The 13,046-nt window shown below is 48.4% G+C and overlaps 1 protein-coding gene across 1 annotated transcript; it reads left to right on the top strand.

Moving 5' to 3' along the window:
• Positions 1–810: 810 nt before the first annotated feature.
• LOC149330054 (uncharacterized) lies at positions 811–6,423 on the top strand. The gene is made up of 3 exons (XM_089559722.1): positions 811–1,129; positions 2,684–2,942; positions 6,165–6,423. The coding sequence occupies exons 1-3, from the start codon at positions 811–813 to the stop codon at positions 6,292–6,294; spliced, it is 708 nt and encodes a 235-aa protein (XP_089415848.1). The 3' UTR covers positions 6,295–6,423.
• Positions 6,424–13,046: the final 6,623 nt, after the last annotated feature.

Genomic DNA, 13,046 nt, shown 5'->3' with positions numbered 1-13,046 from the left:
CGTTACGGTGGGCACTTCAAATGCTGACGTGCCAAAGGCATTTGTCTTTGCTATGAGGGCCTTTGCCCTAGAGGCTTTTACCCGGAAGCTATGTGCCATGAAGGCCTTAACACTAGCAGCATTTACCATGATGACCTTCACCCTAAAAGCCTTTACCATAAGGTCTTCCCTTAAAAGCCTAAAGGCCTTCACCCAGGTGAAGGCCTCTCAGGTGTACACACATGGCAGGTTGCTCACAGCCCGATGGGCAGGTGGGCCTCCTGTCACAAAGCAGGCTACAGGAACGTACGTACAGTCTTTGTCAAAAGTAACCAGGCTCCATGGTTTACTTCTCATTCTTATAACAGAGCCCTCACGGCTTCCCAAAAGATCAGAAAGTTGTTTGAAGGTGAGAACAGGGGTTCTTCTTACCATACAGAGATTTAGAGCTTGAGGGCTGTCATAATAGCTTTAATACACGACTGAGGAGAAAAAACGTGCAGCCTGATTACTTTTGACAAAGACTGTACGTATGCCCGAAATCGTGAAATTCGCCTGGTAGTGCTACCGACCTCAAAATTCTGGTTACTGATTGAGCAATGTGTTATTCATTAGGCCCTTGAGGCCAGAGGACATGCGCGCTCTTCACTGGGCACTCTTTCTAAACATGTCATGCGGTCCTTAGGATAAGGTGCCATGTAGTAATTTTGTTGTCACTTCTTCATCTGGGGCGGGCGGAAAAATGATGGAGGTCCCGCTAATAGACCCATCCGCTAATGGAGCATACCATGACCTCGGCCATTTCTCGATCTTCCTTTTTGTCTTCCCCAGATGACGTCCTCTTCTAGCAGACGCCTCGTGGTGGTGGCCGGAGTGACGCTGTGGTTAGCCTGCATTGCGGTGAATGCACTGCCCAACGAGACGGGCTCCAAGCCGGGGGTCACGGCCAGCGAGTCTGTGGCAGCACCGGTGATCGGTGGCGCTCCTCCCGCGTCTCGGAGGGCGCCCCGGCTGGACGAGCGCAAGTTCAAGTACGACGCGGACCCCAAGAAGGAGCTGACGCAGTTCATGAACACCAAGAACCTGGTCAAGACACTCGTCAAGCTCGTCTTTGGCAGCGACGAAGAGAGTGCGGCCACGTCCAGGCAAGTGGGCTGCTTTTGTTGGCGCTTGTACCAGAAGGTCCTGAGCATGGAACCTTGCCCATGCGTGTGATTAGCATTTACAGCACACACCGCTGCGTTTACTTAAGTAGCCGCCTGAAACGCAAAGTGTCAGTCATTCACCACCGAGAGAGGGAAATTGTAAAACGGTAGGTTCGAGAAGGGAGGAGGTTAAACCGACTAATATTAGGGTGGCAAGCGTTTACAAGCGGAATGTGGATAGAAGGACGGAACATTGGAAAGGAGAAAAGGGGGAGTCCTGCCAACATGAGCACGCAATAGAGTCTACGTGAATGCTTCTGACTGTCTTTTAGACCCGTCGCTTTTAGGTACTTAGTAGTGCAGCAGCTGTAGAAGGAGGAAAGGTACACTAAGGGCGGTCACGCTATTTTGCGTGATGTACCGTCTTTGCGTGATGTGAGGGAACAAACGCGGGTTCATGACATCCTAGTCAGAGTAACGAGGATGAAATGGGCCTGGGCAGGCCATGTAATGCGAAGGCAAGATAACCGCTGGGCCTTAAGGGTAACGGAGTGGATTCCAAGAGAAGGCGAGTGTAGCAGGGAGCGGCAGAAAGTTAGGTGGGCCGATGAGATTAAGAAATTTGAGGGGATACGGTAGCCGCAACTGGCGAAGGACAGCGTTAATTGGAGAGACATGGAGATGCCTTTTTACCGTGCAGTGGGCGTAATCAGGATGATGATGATGACCGTCTTTGCCAAAAGTAAACAGGCTGTCGTGCCATGAAAAAAAGTGAGAGGCGACGGTGCGCTGAGGAAAACTAGTTTACGTGCACCTGCACCACCGCTATCTTCCTTCATTTGCTATCCTCCTCTGGATAACAATATATCCTGATAGCATGAGAAGCAGTAAGGCCATCCTGGATACTTTTGGCAGAGAAATCCCTTGACCGAAAGTGTCCTGCAATGCCGTAGGTACAGGCGCTGTACTGCGTGCTCCTTTTGAAGAGTATCCATAACTTATCTATGTGTTAACAGAGGAGTGTCATATATACGGATACGTGTCATATATGCGGATACGCTGTCAGACACAAGGGATACAAGAAAAACGAATCGCTACAAGAAAAGCAATTTTGGCCCAGTAGCTAAATGCGACGCTAAATGTTTTCTAAACGAAAGGCTATTACTCTGTGTTTGTGCTCCTCTGGAAGGGTCCTAGTGTGCTTGTCTGGTTGTTTTTCGCCAAGCCTTTTTTCGCATTGTCTTTCTTTGCGATTGAACTTAGCGGTGCATTTTTAAAATGAAAATCACATCTGTCCCACCCCTTGTGATGTTTAGGCAGCCCGTGACTTATAGCCATGCCGCTGATGTCTGGGCATACAGCATCAGTATATATTCGGTACCGTCGAGCCATTGAAGACCTCTAACACCTTTACTCAATGGCCGTAATCTTGGAATATTTTAGGTGATGTGGTTGCTTCCTTGTAAGGTAAAGTTATGCACACTGAAGAACCGGTTCCAGTTTTGAGCAAAAGGTTTTCATAACGTCTTTTTTTTTTCTGGATCACTTTGACTCTTGCAGGCAAATCTTGAATCTGCTGGTCACGGTGCTGGACATGCTCAAGACGACGTTCGGCAACCGCGCGCGCTCTTCGACGGCGCGGGGCTTCCGAGGCGCCCTGGACGACGCGGCCCTGGCCGGAACCACCATGCTCAAGGGATTCGTCAAGTCGGTCATGACCAAGGATGACAACTGCATGCAGCGATACCTCTGCGAGGCGAGCCGAGACGCCGTGAAAGAAGCTCACGAGGTCGGGTACCTCGTGGCACAGTTTGGAGGGTGAGTGTCTTAACTCATGCAATTAACCCTTGCCATGACATCCTAATTAACCATCGTCATGACAACCTAGTCGAAATCAAGAGGAAGAAATGGGCTTCGATAGGGCATGTAATGTGAAGGCAAGATAACCGGTGGTCCTTAAAGAGAAACTGTATAGGTTTTAGAAATCAACGAACTTAAGAGGGTCGAATGTATGAAACTTTCAGGTAAAGCATGCGAAGTCTTTTTGGGCTAGCACTTGAAGTAGTGTAGTAATCACCGATTAAGATCCGAACGCCCTTCAAGCATCTCTGCAGTGCACAACGCCAAGTGGGGGGGGGGGGGGGGGGGCGCATTATGACGTCATCGAAGGTATCGGTACATTTCCAACGCACAAACGCCTGCTTTGAAGGAAAAAAAAAACAACGTCATCGAAGGCAAACCCTGCCGAGAGTTGTTTGGCAGCGTCTAACGAGCCAGGGCAGGGTGTGGCTGATAACAGCGATAATTTGAAATCATACCTTCCGTGACGTCACGCTCAATTTCTCTGCACTCCTCCGGTGCATTGAGGAGAAGCGCAAAATTCAATTGTCGACGACGTCACTATTTTAAATGCTAGTGCAAAAACACTTGGCATGCTTTACCTACAGCCTATATAGATTTGAAACCTTGAATATCGCGAAATTCTAAAAAAAATGCTGCAGCTGCCCTTTAAGGGTAACAGAGTGGATGGATTCCGAGAGAAGGCAAGCGTAGCAGGGGGCGGCAGAAAGTTAGGTGGGCGGATGAGATTAAGAAGTTTGCGGGGATACGGTGGCCGCAACTGGCAAAGGACAGGGTTAATTGGAGAGACATGGGAGAGGCCTTTGCCCTGCCGTGGGTATAGTCAGGCTGATGATGATAATGATGATATCAAAACTATCTGTCACCATCGAACTTTTCTCGTTGAACTTTCAAGGTTTGTGTTTATCAGAAACTGCTCCTGCTAAACAAAGTTGGCAAAGTGTGCCGCTGTAATTCATGAACAGTGATGTGATTCCTGCAAGTGGCTTCTCGTCAGTCCGGAGTAGACCTGTTAAGCTCAGTGGGGGAAAGCCTAAAGATCATCGGCGTATTTGATGCGGCACCGGTATTAGGACTGTGAAATTGCAAAACCTATCTCCCCACGTCATCAATGAAGCATAGAACATGAAGCTGGCTAAATGAACGCTGAACGTCATTTGGTTCTCCCTCTGTAAAAGCTCGAGTGCCACACCTGTGCCTTAATTAAGCATATATGTGCCAATTAAGATTATATGTGGCATAGGACAGGATTAATTAAAGAGACTTGGGAGAGGCCTTTGTCCTGAAGTGGGCCTAGTCAGGTTGATGATGATGATGATGATGATGATGATGATGATGATATGTACCCAACACTCTGGGTAGCCATTTTGGATTGGTAGGCTGGAGGAGAAGGAATGACTGCCTTCACTATTACACCGATTCTTATTTGCGCAAAGCGTTAAAGTGATTGAGGCTTTTTTGCTAGGAAACTTGGTTTGGGCGTTACTGCATTGCTGGTGAGTCGACGTTCTGAAGAACGTGCCGTAAGCGACGTAATTTTAGGCGTTTAACGCAGGCTGGGCGCTGCTATTCTGGCTCGAGACATCGCAGTGCGCGAGTCTCTTCATGCAGCGGTCGAGCGGCGACTCTCTTGTAGGGAATGTACATGAACGCATGCACACCTTGCGCCCTTGCCGCCCCCATCGCAAAAGCCAAATAAAACAGGTACTACACAACACGTATATATAATTCGATAGAAAGTTTATGCAACACACCTGTTTCAGTGTAATCGGCACGATGTAGACACCTTGCACGATTAAAGGCGGAACTCATGAGCACGTAGTTAGGGTCAGGTAGCGTGGTGGTGACGCGGTGACAAGTCGTCGCTGCCAGAGACATGCATCTTATCTTAGGCCACCAGCATGCTGCACGGGGTGGCGGAATTTCAGGACGTTTCGGCACCGGCACGAGCACGTTTGCACTGCTTCCGTGGGGCACACCTCTTCGGCAATGGAATGCGATATCCAAAAAACTCTTGAACCACACTTCCTGTGCTCAGGAGGGTTACGAAGATATGATAGGAACCAGAGGTCACCAGTTGCATTCTAATCTCTAGCCGCGGGAACAGAGCATCGATGAAAACTAATCTGTACTTAACTAATGAAGGGTTACTGTTGTGCCAAACGAGTTGAAAAATGCATACCATTAAAACGCTAGAGGGTTCAAGTATTTACAGTAAATGGCAATTATGATCAGTCTGCAGCGTCCTACGTGTTTTTGCAACGTGTACTCACAGATATTTGGTCAAAGTGAGACAAGCAGCCCCAGCAGCAAGGGCCTCTGAGTGCGCTGCCCATTTCTAAAAAGAAAAGCGTTTGAATGCAGCGGCACGCAAAGCCTAAAAAGCGGCGAGGGAAGCCGCGAGCAAGCTAATAAAGGCGGCTGATAGCAGATCCTTCTTAATGCGCAAAATCAGCGCCATGCGCGCTACTCAACTCGAAAAACTGAAGCGTGAAGGCAGGCGCACAGTCGGCAGCAAAAGGCCTTGGCCCATACCCGTGTGCGCCTTCAACCATCGATGAACCATCCTAGACTGCGCTATGCGTTTATAGCATTGCATTTCATGCATACATCTAAACTGAACGACGAGATAGACTATGACGTTTCCCCCTTGCGCTAAGCAATTTGTAATTCACTTCTGGAAGTATGCTTTTGCCAGAAGAAAATGTCTACCACAAGGGGGTCTAATGTGGTCTCTCGGTTATGTACTTGTCTGTGAGCGGGGATAGGGTTGCCACAGCTGGCACAAGAGCGGGTTAATTGGAAGGACTTGGTAAAGGCCTTTGGCCTGCGATGGACGTACAGTCTTTACCGAAAGTAACCAGGCCGCATGGTGGGCTTCTCATTGATATAGCAGAGACTTTGCGGCATCCCTAAAGGTCAAAAAGTTCTGTGAAGGTGAGGCCAGGGGTTCACCTTACCATACAAAGGTTTAGAGCTTGAGGGCTGGCATAATAGCTTTAATGTACGACTGAGAAGCAAAGCGTGCAGCCTGGTTACAAAAGCTGCACTTGCGGGGGACATGATAATCAAGATTATCGCCATCGCAGTCGATACATTTAATCGATTGTTGTGGCTTTCTTGACTGACTGTGTATGACACGCCCTTTCTAATCCTTCACTCTCCTCGTTTTCCGCTCAGGTACGCCGCCAGTTACGCCCTGCAGGCCCAAAAGGCGTCGCCCATGCAGCGCACGTACAACGCGACCAGGAGCGGCCGTAGTGGCGAGGACTGCTTCAACCTGTACAGCGCGTGCAACGAGACCGACTGAGCGCCGACCACCGCACCGTTCACCGGCCGGTACCGGTTACTGTCATCGCCATCGTCGTCCTCCTCTCCCACAACGTGTGTCGCTACTTCGACGGCCGGTCTTCTGGCCGCCCTCCCTCTCCCCCACCACAATTATTTATAGCATTCGCGAAGCACCCGCGCCGCCCCTCTCGCCGTGCCATGTCTTGGCACTGGAACACGGGGAGGATGGCCGGGTGCAGCCGTTGTCTTCTTCACCTGGTACTCAGCGCACAAGACCCACCACCCTCCGAGAAAGACCTCATCGAACTCATTAAAACAACATTAAAAACAAACAGCTGCGTGCATTACTTTCGGTTACAGTGCATTCAGTAGTTCTTTGGATAACTGCTGGAGCCAAGTTTGCAGGACTTGTGTATGGATAGCACACACTCGCCTGGCCCAATGTAGTCTCAGTGCGTGTGTCCCGTGTCGAATACACCCTGCATACCTGGTAGTATAAGGGTATAAGCTGGGCAGTCTTGCTTAGACACGAATGGTGTTACGTGCCCAAGTGAGTGTTTGGTGTGAGTGTGAGTGTTTGGTGCAGCCCATGAGCGGCATACATTTAAGGTGTCCTGGAGTGCACTTTCTCTTCATAAACGCTCGCCATGTACCCTCTAGTCCCTTACGCATAGTGGCACCAGCTCGCTTTCCCTACACAACTTCGGACGCTCGTTTGTTAAGAGATAGTTGAGGACGGCTCCTCGAGCCTGCAATTCAGAACACCAGGGGATATACCAGGAGCACCCTATGACAAGAACGGCCACCCTCCTTTGCCAAAGCAGCTGATTTCCTGGTCATCGGTGTTTATATAGAGTACCTTTTTTTCTCTAGTAGGAGGAAAGGTCAAAGACAAATTGATTGACCCTCCACTATGAGTACAGCAGAATAGCATTGCCGATCAAGGAGAATAATGAATGTACAAATTATACATTGACCATAACGCACATAGCGAGTGTCCAAAGCACAGTACTCTACAAGCATCTAGAGGAACACTCGGTTCACTGCAAGAACAATGGCAGAGTAAAGAATAATATCGAATATTGAAATTCACACGGGGAAGCAACAAATTACGTACAATCAACATTATCGATATTGTCATTTTGTTAGACTGACGTCCGCATTGGTCGTAGCTTTCTATCGTGATTCGACTGGCAGGCTCGCATTGATCGGCGTTCCAGCGCTGACGACACAATTTTAAGGATCTAAGTCGTAAGCCAGCTAGCAGTCTACAAAGTATTCGCTGATATTGATTCGAGATCGGGATTAACAGCTCGTTCTCATCCAAGGCTAAATTGAAGCTAAGAATATTGTTGCTAGATGACGCCAAGCAAAAGAGACAGCTGTCTGCTGACGTTTGCTGGGTTTTCTTTATACGTTAAGGTAGGCCGAGAGGTAAGCTATAGAGGATGAAAGCAGTGCAGCAGCTTTCCGCTACTCGTCATCAATTTTGAACGAGATGCATACGTCAGACAGAGATAGGTAAGGATCTTATCAGGGTGATGACACCGACAGAGAGTTACTACAGTTACTAAAAGCTTAGCTGCCGCAATACAGCTTCCCGCAGCAGTGTGTAATTCGTGCGTTTGCATCGTGCACCTATCGGCTAAGACATTAGAGAAAAGCATGTGCGGCAGTTCATTTTGGGGCCATAGCCGCGCCACCGCGTCTCGCCAGGTGTGCTTGCGTCGTGCTTTGCAATGCCGCTAGGCGGCGCCTGAAACGATACACATTGCTGAAATTTTGAATCAGTCAGGCTAGTTGGGAGGGCAGGAGAGCGGCACCCCTTTGTGTAAACCATGGGTCTATTCAGCTCAAGAGAGAGAGAGAGAGTGATAGAAAGGTGAAAGGAAAGTTAATGAGGTTAACCTGGCGCAATGTCCGGTTGGCTATCGAGCCGCTGAGGAGCGGAATAAAGGGACTGAAAAAAAAAAGACTGAAGTACAGCTCTCCGCGTGCTTCACTGTACTGTTGTGGCAAGCGAAAGACTCCCTCAGTTCGTCTACTGGAGGACGGTAATGTCTGTGCCTTCTAAATATCCAAGTAGCACTTCGGTCGCCTTCTGCTCCGAAGAAAGTGCAGGTAACGCTCCAGGAACCTGGATCACCGTCAGGGGGCGCTCGTCCAATTGGCGTAGTGCTGCCTCGAGGGACACTCGCTGAGTAGCGAACTAGGAGTTCAGTTTCATCCTCGTCCCCGCCGCCGTCGCACTCTGGAAAAACAGTAATTGCAGTAATATAAAAGTTTTCTATATAAAAATATAGTATCACGTTCAACATTCTGGGAACATTTTTTTTTAATGTTTGAAAAGTGTAAGGTACTGTTAAAGAAACATTGAAGGTAATGGTCCATTCCTCCGTAGTGTAGAAAAAATTTATTTTCAAGTTTTTCCGCCCCGCCGCGGTGGCTCAGTGGTTACGGCGCTCGGCTGCTGACCCGAAAGACGCGGGTTCGATCCCGGCCGTCGGCGGTCGAATTTCGATGGAGGCGAATTTCTAGAGGCCCGTGTGCTGTGCGATTTCAGTACACGTTAAAGAACCCCAGGTGGTCGAAATTTAAGGAGTCCTTCACTACGGCGTCCCTCATAGTCTGAGTTGATTTGGGAAGTTAAACCCCAATAGACCAAACCAAACCATTTCTTTATAGCCCCATCCCTATCATGAACACGGGTGACGGAGTTCGCGTCGTAGTTATCGATGTAGGGGTGTGCGCAATATACGAAAGACCAATGACGTCAACATTGTGGAACCACGTCACCATCCGAAGACCAAGGAGAAATGAGAAGTCATGTTCTTTTCCTTTCTGCAAGGAACAGTTATTACTAAGGCGTTCTTAGAGGATACTTGGAAAGTACCATGATAACCTTCTTAAAAATACTGCTTGAAGCACGTCTGATAAGAGTCACTTCACGCGATATTATGTTAATGAACTCAAAAAATATATAAAATGTATTTCGCTACACTTCGGTGCGTTTGGCACAAAAAAAAACGCGATTCGATCAGCCAGCTTTCATGACCAAAACGCTACATGTCCAAAAGTTAGCTGATAAAGTTGAGGATGAATTAATTTATTGACTTGAGTAGCCAACGAGCGTGTGTTTGCAATGGTGCCACGAGAATCTATTTGGAATGGTTGAGACGAAGAAATAGTTATCTTCTAGTTTATCCTTCAAACACATTGGAACGTGGTTGTGGCGTAAGTCCCTAGTCCAGTTTTCAGTGTCTCAAAAGAGCTTTCCCAAACGTCGTACAGCAGGTAAAATAACAACAACAACAACAAGTGAAACGCGGTGTCTTTCTAGTGTGCCTTTCATATTTCAGGCCGTCCCTATTTCTAGTGGTAGCCAAAATAATCACATTGCCGAAGTCCACACCATGCAGACGTTTTCGCGATCCAATAAAGAGCCAGTGCCAATCTGCTCGCAAACTCCATAAAACTTGCACCTGTCTCGCAATTTGCATTCCCGTTTTTCCGTCTCCCCTTCCCCAAAATAATAATGATAAAAGAAACCGCGCGACGACTGGACGCGAAGGACGCGGGGAGCTCAGGAGAGAAGCGATGCCCCCTCGAACACCCGATCGAAGCTCTCGTCGTGGGGGAGAGAGGGAAAGCGAGAAGCGCGCGGGAGAAGAGAAACAAAATTTCTTCTCCCCACCCACCCTATCCCTCTCATCTTTTCCCCACTGCTCTCGCTCCTCTCCCGGTTGCCATGGCGACAGACGGGGCGCCCATCATGGCGGCCGTTGTGTGGAGGGACGTCGGCCCGACACAGGCTCCAAGATTCCGGTGAGTAAGCGCCGTCTATTCCGCACCCAAACTGCGCAACACTCATCGAAAGCTATTATGCAGTCGAGGTCACTAGCCTTTTGTCTAATGCGTCTCCAGTGGAGCCGCTAGAGTTGGCGCCGGCGCGCCGGCGCAAACAGAACGACACGCTCGCTGGCTCTGCTCGCTCTCTACAGTAGAGTCAAGGCCAAGCGCTGGGCCCCCGCTCGGGAAGCGAGGGCATCGCTCCGGGAACGGGAGCGAACGAGCGGCGGTGGCGCTCCGCTGCTTCCCGATTCGGGAGAATTGGGTTTCCAGAAATCCCGGCGCTCTTCTCCGGCTCGCTCGTCGTGTGCGCCTAGGGATCGGAAGAGAGGCATTGGGACGACGTCACCAGGTTGTTGAACCTCGGGAGCATTGGCTCTCTTGATGCCCGGGGTTTCGCGCGGTTGCAGCGGAGGCTGGAGCACTGAAAAGCCAGACACAACTTCCGGTGTGCGGGGTACGCTTACTAGTGTGTTGATGTTATGGCGCGTGGTGGAGACTCTGCGCGCCGAGCGCTCGGAATAGTGGCGGTCTTATGACCCCAGGCATAACCTCACGACTGTTATGAACTCAGGCGTGATAGTGTACACGCGATTTTCAGACCACGTGTAATCTTTGCACCGTAAACTTACTTATGAATTTGATACGGTTCTGCTTTATTTTAAACCTGTTCGCACTCCACTGATGAACGAGAAAGGGTAGCGTTCCAGACTTTCGTATCGGTGGTATCTAGGAGAGACAAATAAAGGAGGTTTTTAATGCACCGAGTCTCGCATTACGAATCGGGGATGACTCTAAAGTTCTTCACCAGAGCTTCCTGGTAAGTGGGTAGTACCGGCCGTTTTCGACAGCGCGTGTTCATCCAAGGGGCAGGGCATTTTACTGCTCGGATTTCGGTCAGAGACTGTGTTAAGGTTGTTGGACGTCTGGGTTGTCCCGCCGTATATTAGCTCTACCAGTGCTTGCGGGCTGACGTCTACTCTGGAGACTCGGGATAAAGATAACATCCAGCAGAGCAGAAGCCGCAAGGTAACCCTTGAAGAGGTGATTGCGATGCCGATGCGTGATTCAAAGCGCCGAATCAAGCGGTTTGCATAGGTTTTCCGGAAAAGTGTAGCACATGTATTGCCGGGCTTTAAATAGTCTAAAAGAAAAGTTTATTGAGGAATGCGGTTTTAATTTCCTTTAGTTGCTCTTACCATGCTCATGACGTATTCGTTCTAGCAAGGCATCGACGTGGCGGACATGCTTACCGCCTAGTCAGTATGTGTTGACAAAGTGTTTGGACGTCAACGTATCTCTAAAATCATCAGCCATCGTGCTCATATTGCCGTTTATATGAAGTGGTGCATGAGTACAGGTGGTGAAGAATTGAATAAGCGGTCATCTTGGAGAGAACTATCCCTCTAAACTGTTGATATATTGGTACTTTTTGGGAGGAGATTTAAGCTTTGTAGTGTCCAGTGCAACTCTCGGTACTGTATTTGCGCTTTCGGGTAGGAAGCTAGAACCGAGAAAGCATAACCAGACTTTTGCTTCGTGTAAGAGGGAAAGCAGGCCTTAATGGTTGTGCCCGAGTAAGAATTAAGCCGAATTATAATTGAGAGGATTAAGATGCTGGTTTAATCACATGCGGAAATAAAAATGCCGGCTTTAGAACAGTACTTTCTCGTACAGAGCGTGCGCTTCGGGCTATATTCATTTCTTTTTTTTTTTAATAAACCCTGCAGGAGACGCAGAAACTCTTGCGAGCGTGGTCGCTGCATATAACGGACAAGATACCAACTTTCCTACATGAAGCAACATGAGGCGGTTCGATATTTGAGCGTGTTTGTTTTTCTTCGGCCGTAAATACTGGGATACGAAGCTTTTCTTGTCGAAGCTGCACCGACAGCGTCTCTAGAGGAATAAAGAGAGCCCGCTTTTGAAATGCAAATTAGTAGAAGCCTTTCCGCGCAAGCTCGGCTGTGCTCTGCCAGAGTTGATTACTTTTGCTGCTGTTTCTAGTGTTGTCGCGGCACACCAAGATAAAGTTTGTTTGAAAGAAAATAAAAGGGAACAGCAGGAAGGAAGTAATAAGATACAATATAAGGCACTTCTCTGGGCCTTCACTATAATTAAGGGCGGTGCTGGTAGAGAACAGGGGGGGGGGGGGGGGGGGAGAGCCGGAAATTAGCGCCAAAGCTGGGCGATCTGAAACTTGTTCATAAAACTGCGGAAGACCGAGCCATCCGCTGGGTGCGGGGCCCTAATGACACTTGCGATGAAATTCGACGCGGTGCGCCAGACAAATGCGATGTACGACGCTGCGGTGGAAGGGAGTTGGTAGGTATGCAAGCAGAGGGAACGCCACAGTGCATTTCAGCCGCAATGAGACTAGGAAGGAAGGAAGGAAGGAAGCAAGGAAGGAAGGAAGGAAGGAAGGAAGGAAGGTGCGAAAAGAATCAAGGTATGAAATGAAACAAAGAAAAATAACTAAATAAAGGACGCAAGGATGCTAGACAGAAAAAGAAGCAAATCAGAAAAGAAGCTGAACAAAAACATTATGAAAGAAAGAGAGCAAGACAGAAATATGTAAAGGAAGAAATGAAGAAAGAAGGAAAGGATGAAAGACAAAAAGAAAGAAAGAAGGAAAGAAAGAAAGAACGGAAAAAGTGGGAAAGAAAGAAAGAACGAAAGAAGGAAAGAAACAAAGATAGGAAGAAGGAAAGAAAGAGAGAAAGAAAAAAGACAGAAAGAAAGAAAAAAAGAAAGAAAGAAAGAAAGAAAGAAAGAAAGAAAGAAAGAAAGAAAGAAAGAAAGAAAGAAAGAAAGAAAGAAAGAAAGAAAGAAAGAAAGAAAGAGAACTGTGTTTCGATTGAGAGGGACTTTCAGGTTGCTGGCAATAGCTTTGCCACAGTGCTTGCATGAAAAGAAAGAGTT

This window comes from Amblyomma mixtum, chromosome 9, assembly GCF_055824585.1.
Source record: "Amblyomma mixtum isolate Tamu chromosome 9, ASM5582458v1, whole genome shotgun sequence".
Classification (NCBI taxonomy): domain Eukaryota; kingdom Metazoa; phylum Arthropoda; class Arachnida; order Ixodida; family Ixodidae; genus Amblyomma; species Amblyomma mixtum.
The sequence above is the reverse complement of the archived record's forward strand: the minus strand, read 5'-3'. Positions and strand labels throughout refer to the sequence as shown.

Bases quoted from the DNA above. Each gene is read 5' to 3' on its own strand.
- LOC149330054 (XM_089559722.1), top strand. From the start codon at position 811: ATGACGTCCTCTTCTAGCAGACGCCTCGTGGTGGTGGCCGGAGTGACG. The intron at 1,130-2,683 runs TGGGCTGCTTTT...TTGACTCTTGCA, and splicing joins TGCGGCCACGTCCAGGCAAG to GGCAAATCTTGAATCTGCTG. The intron at 2,943-6,164 runs GTGAGTGTCTTA...TTTTCCGCTCAG, and splicing joins CTCGTGGCACAGTTTGGAGG to GTACGCCGCCAGTTACGCCC.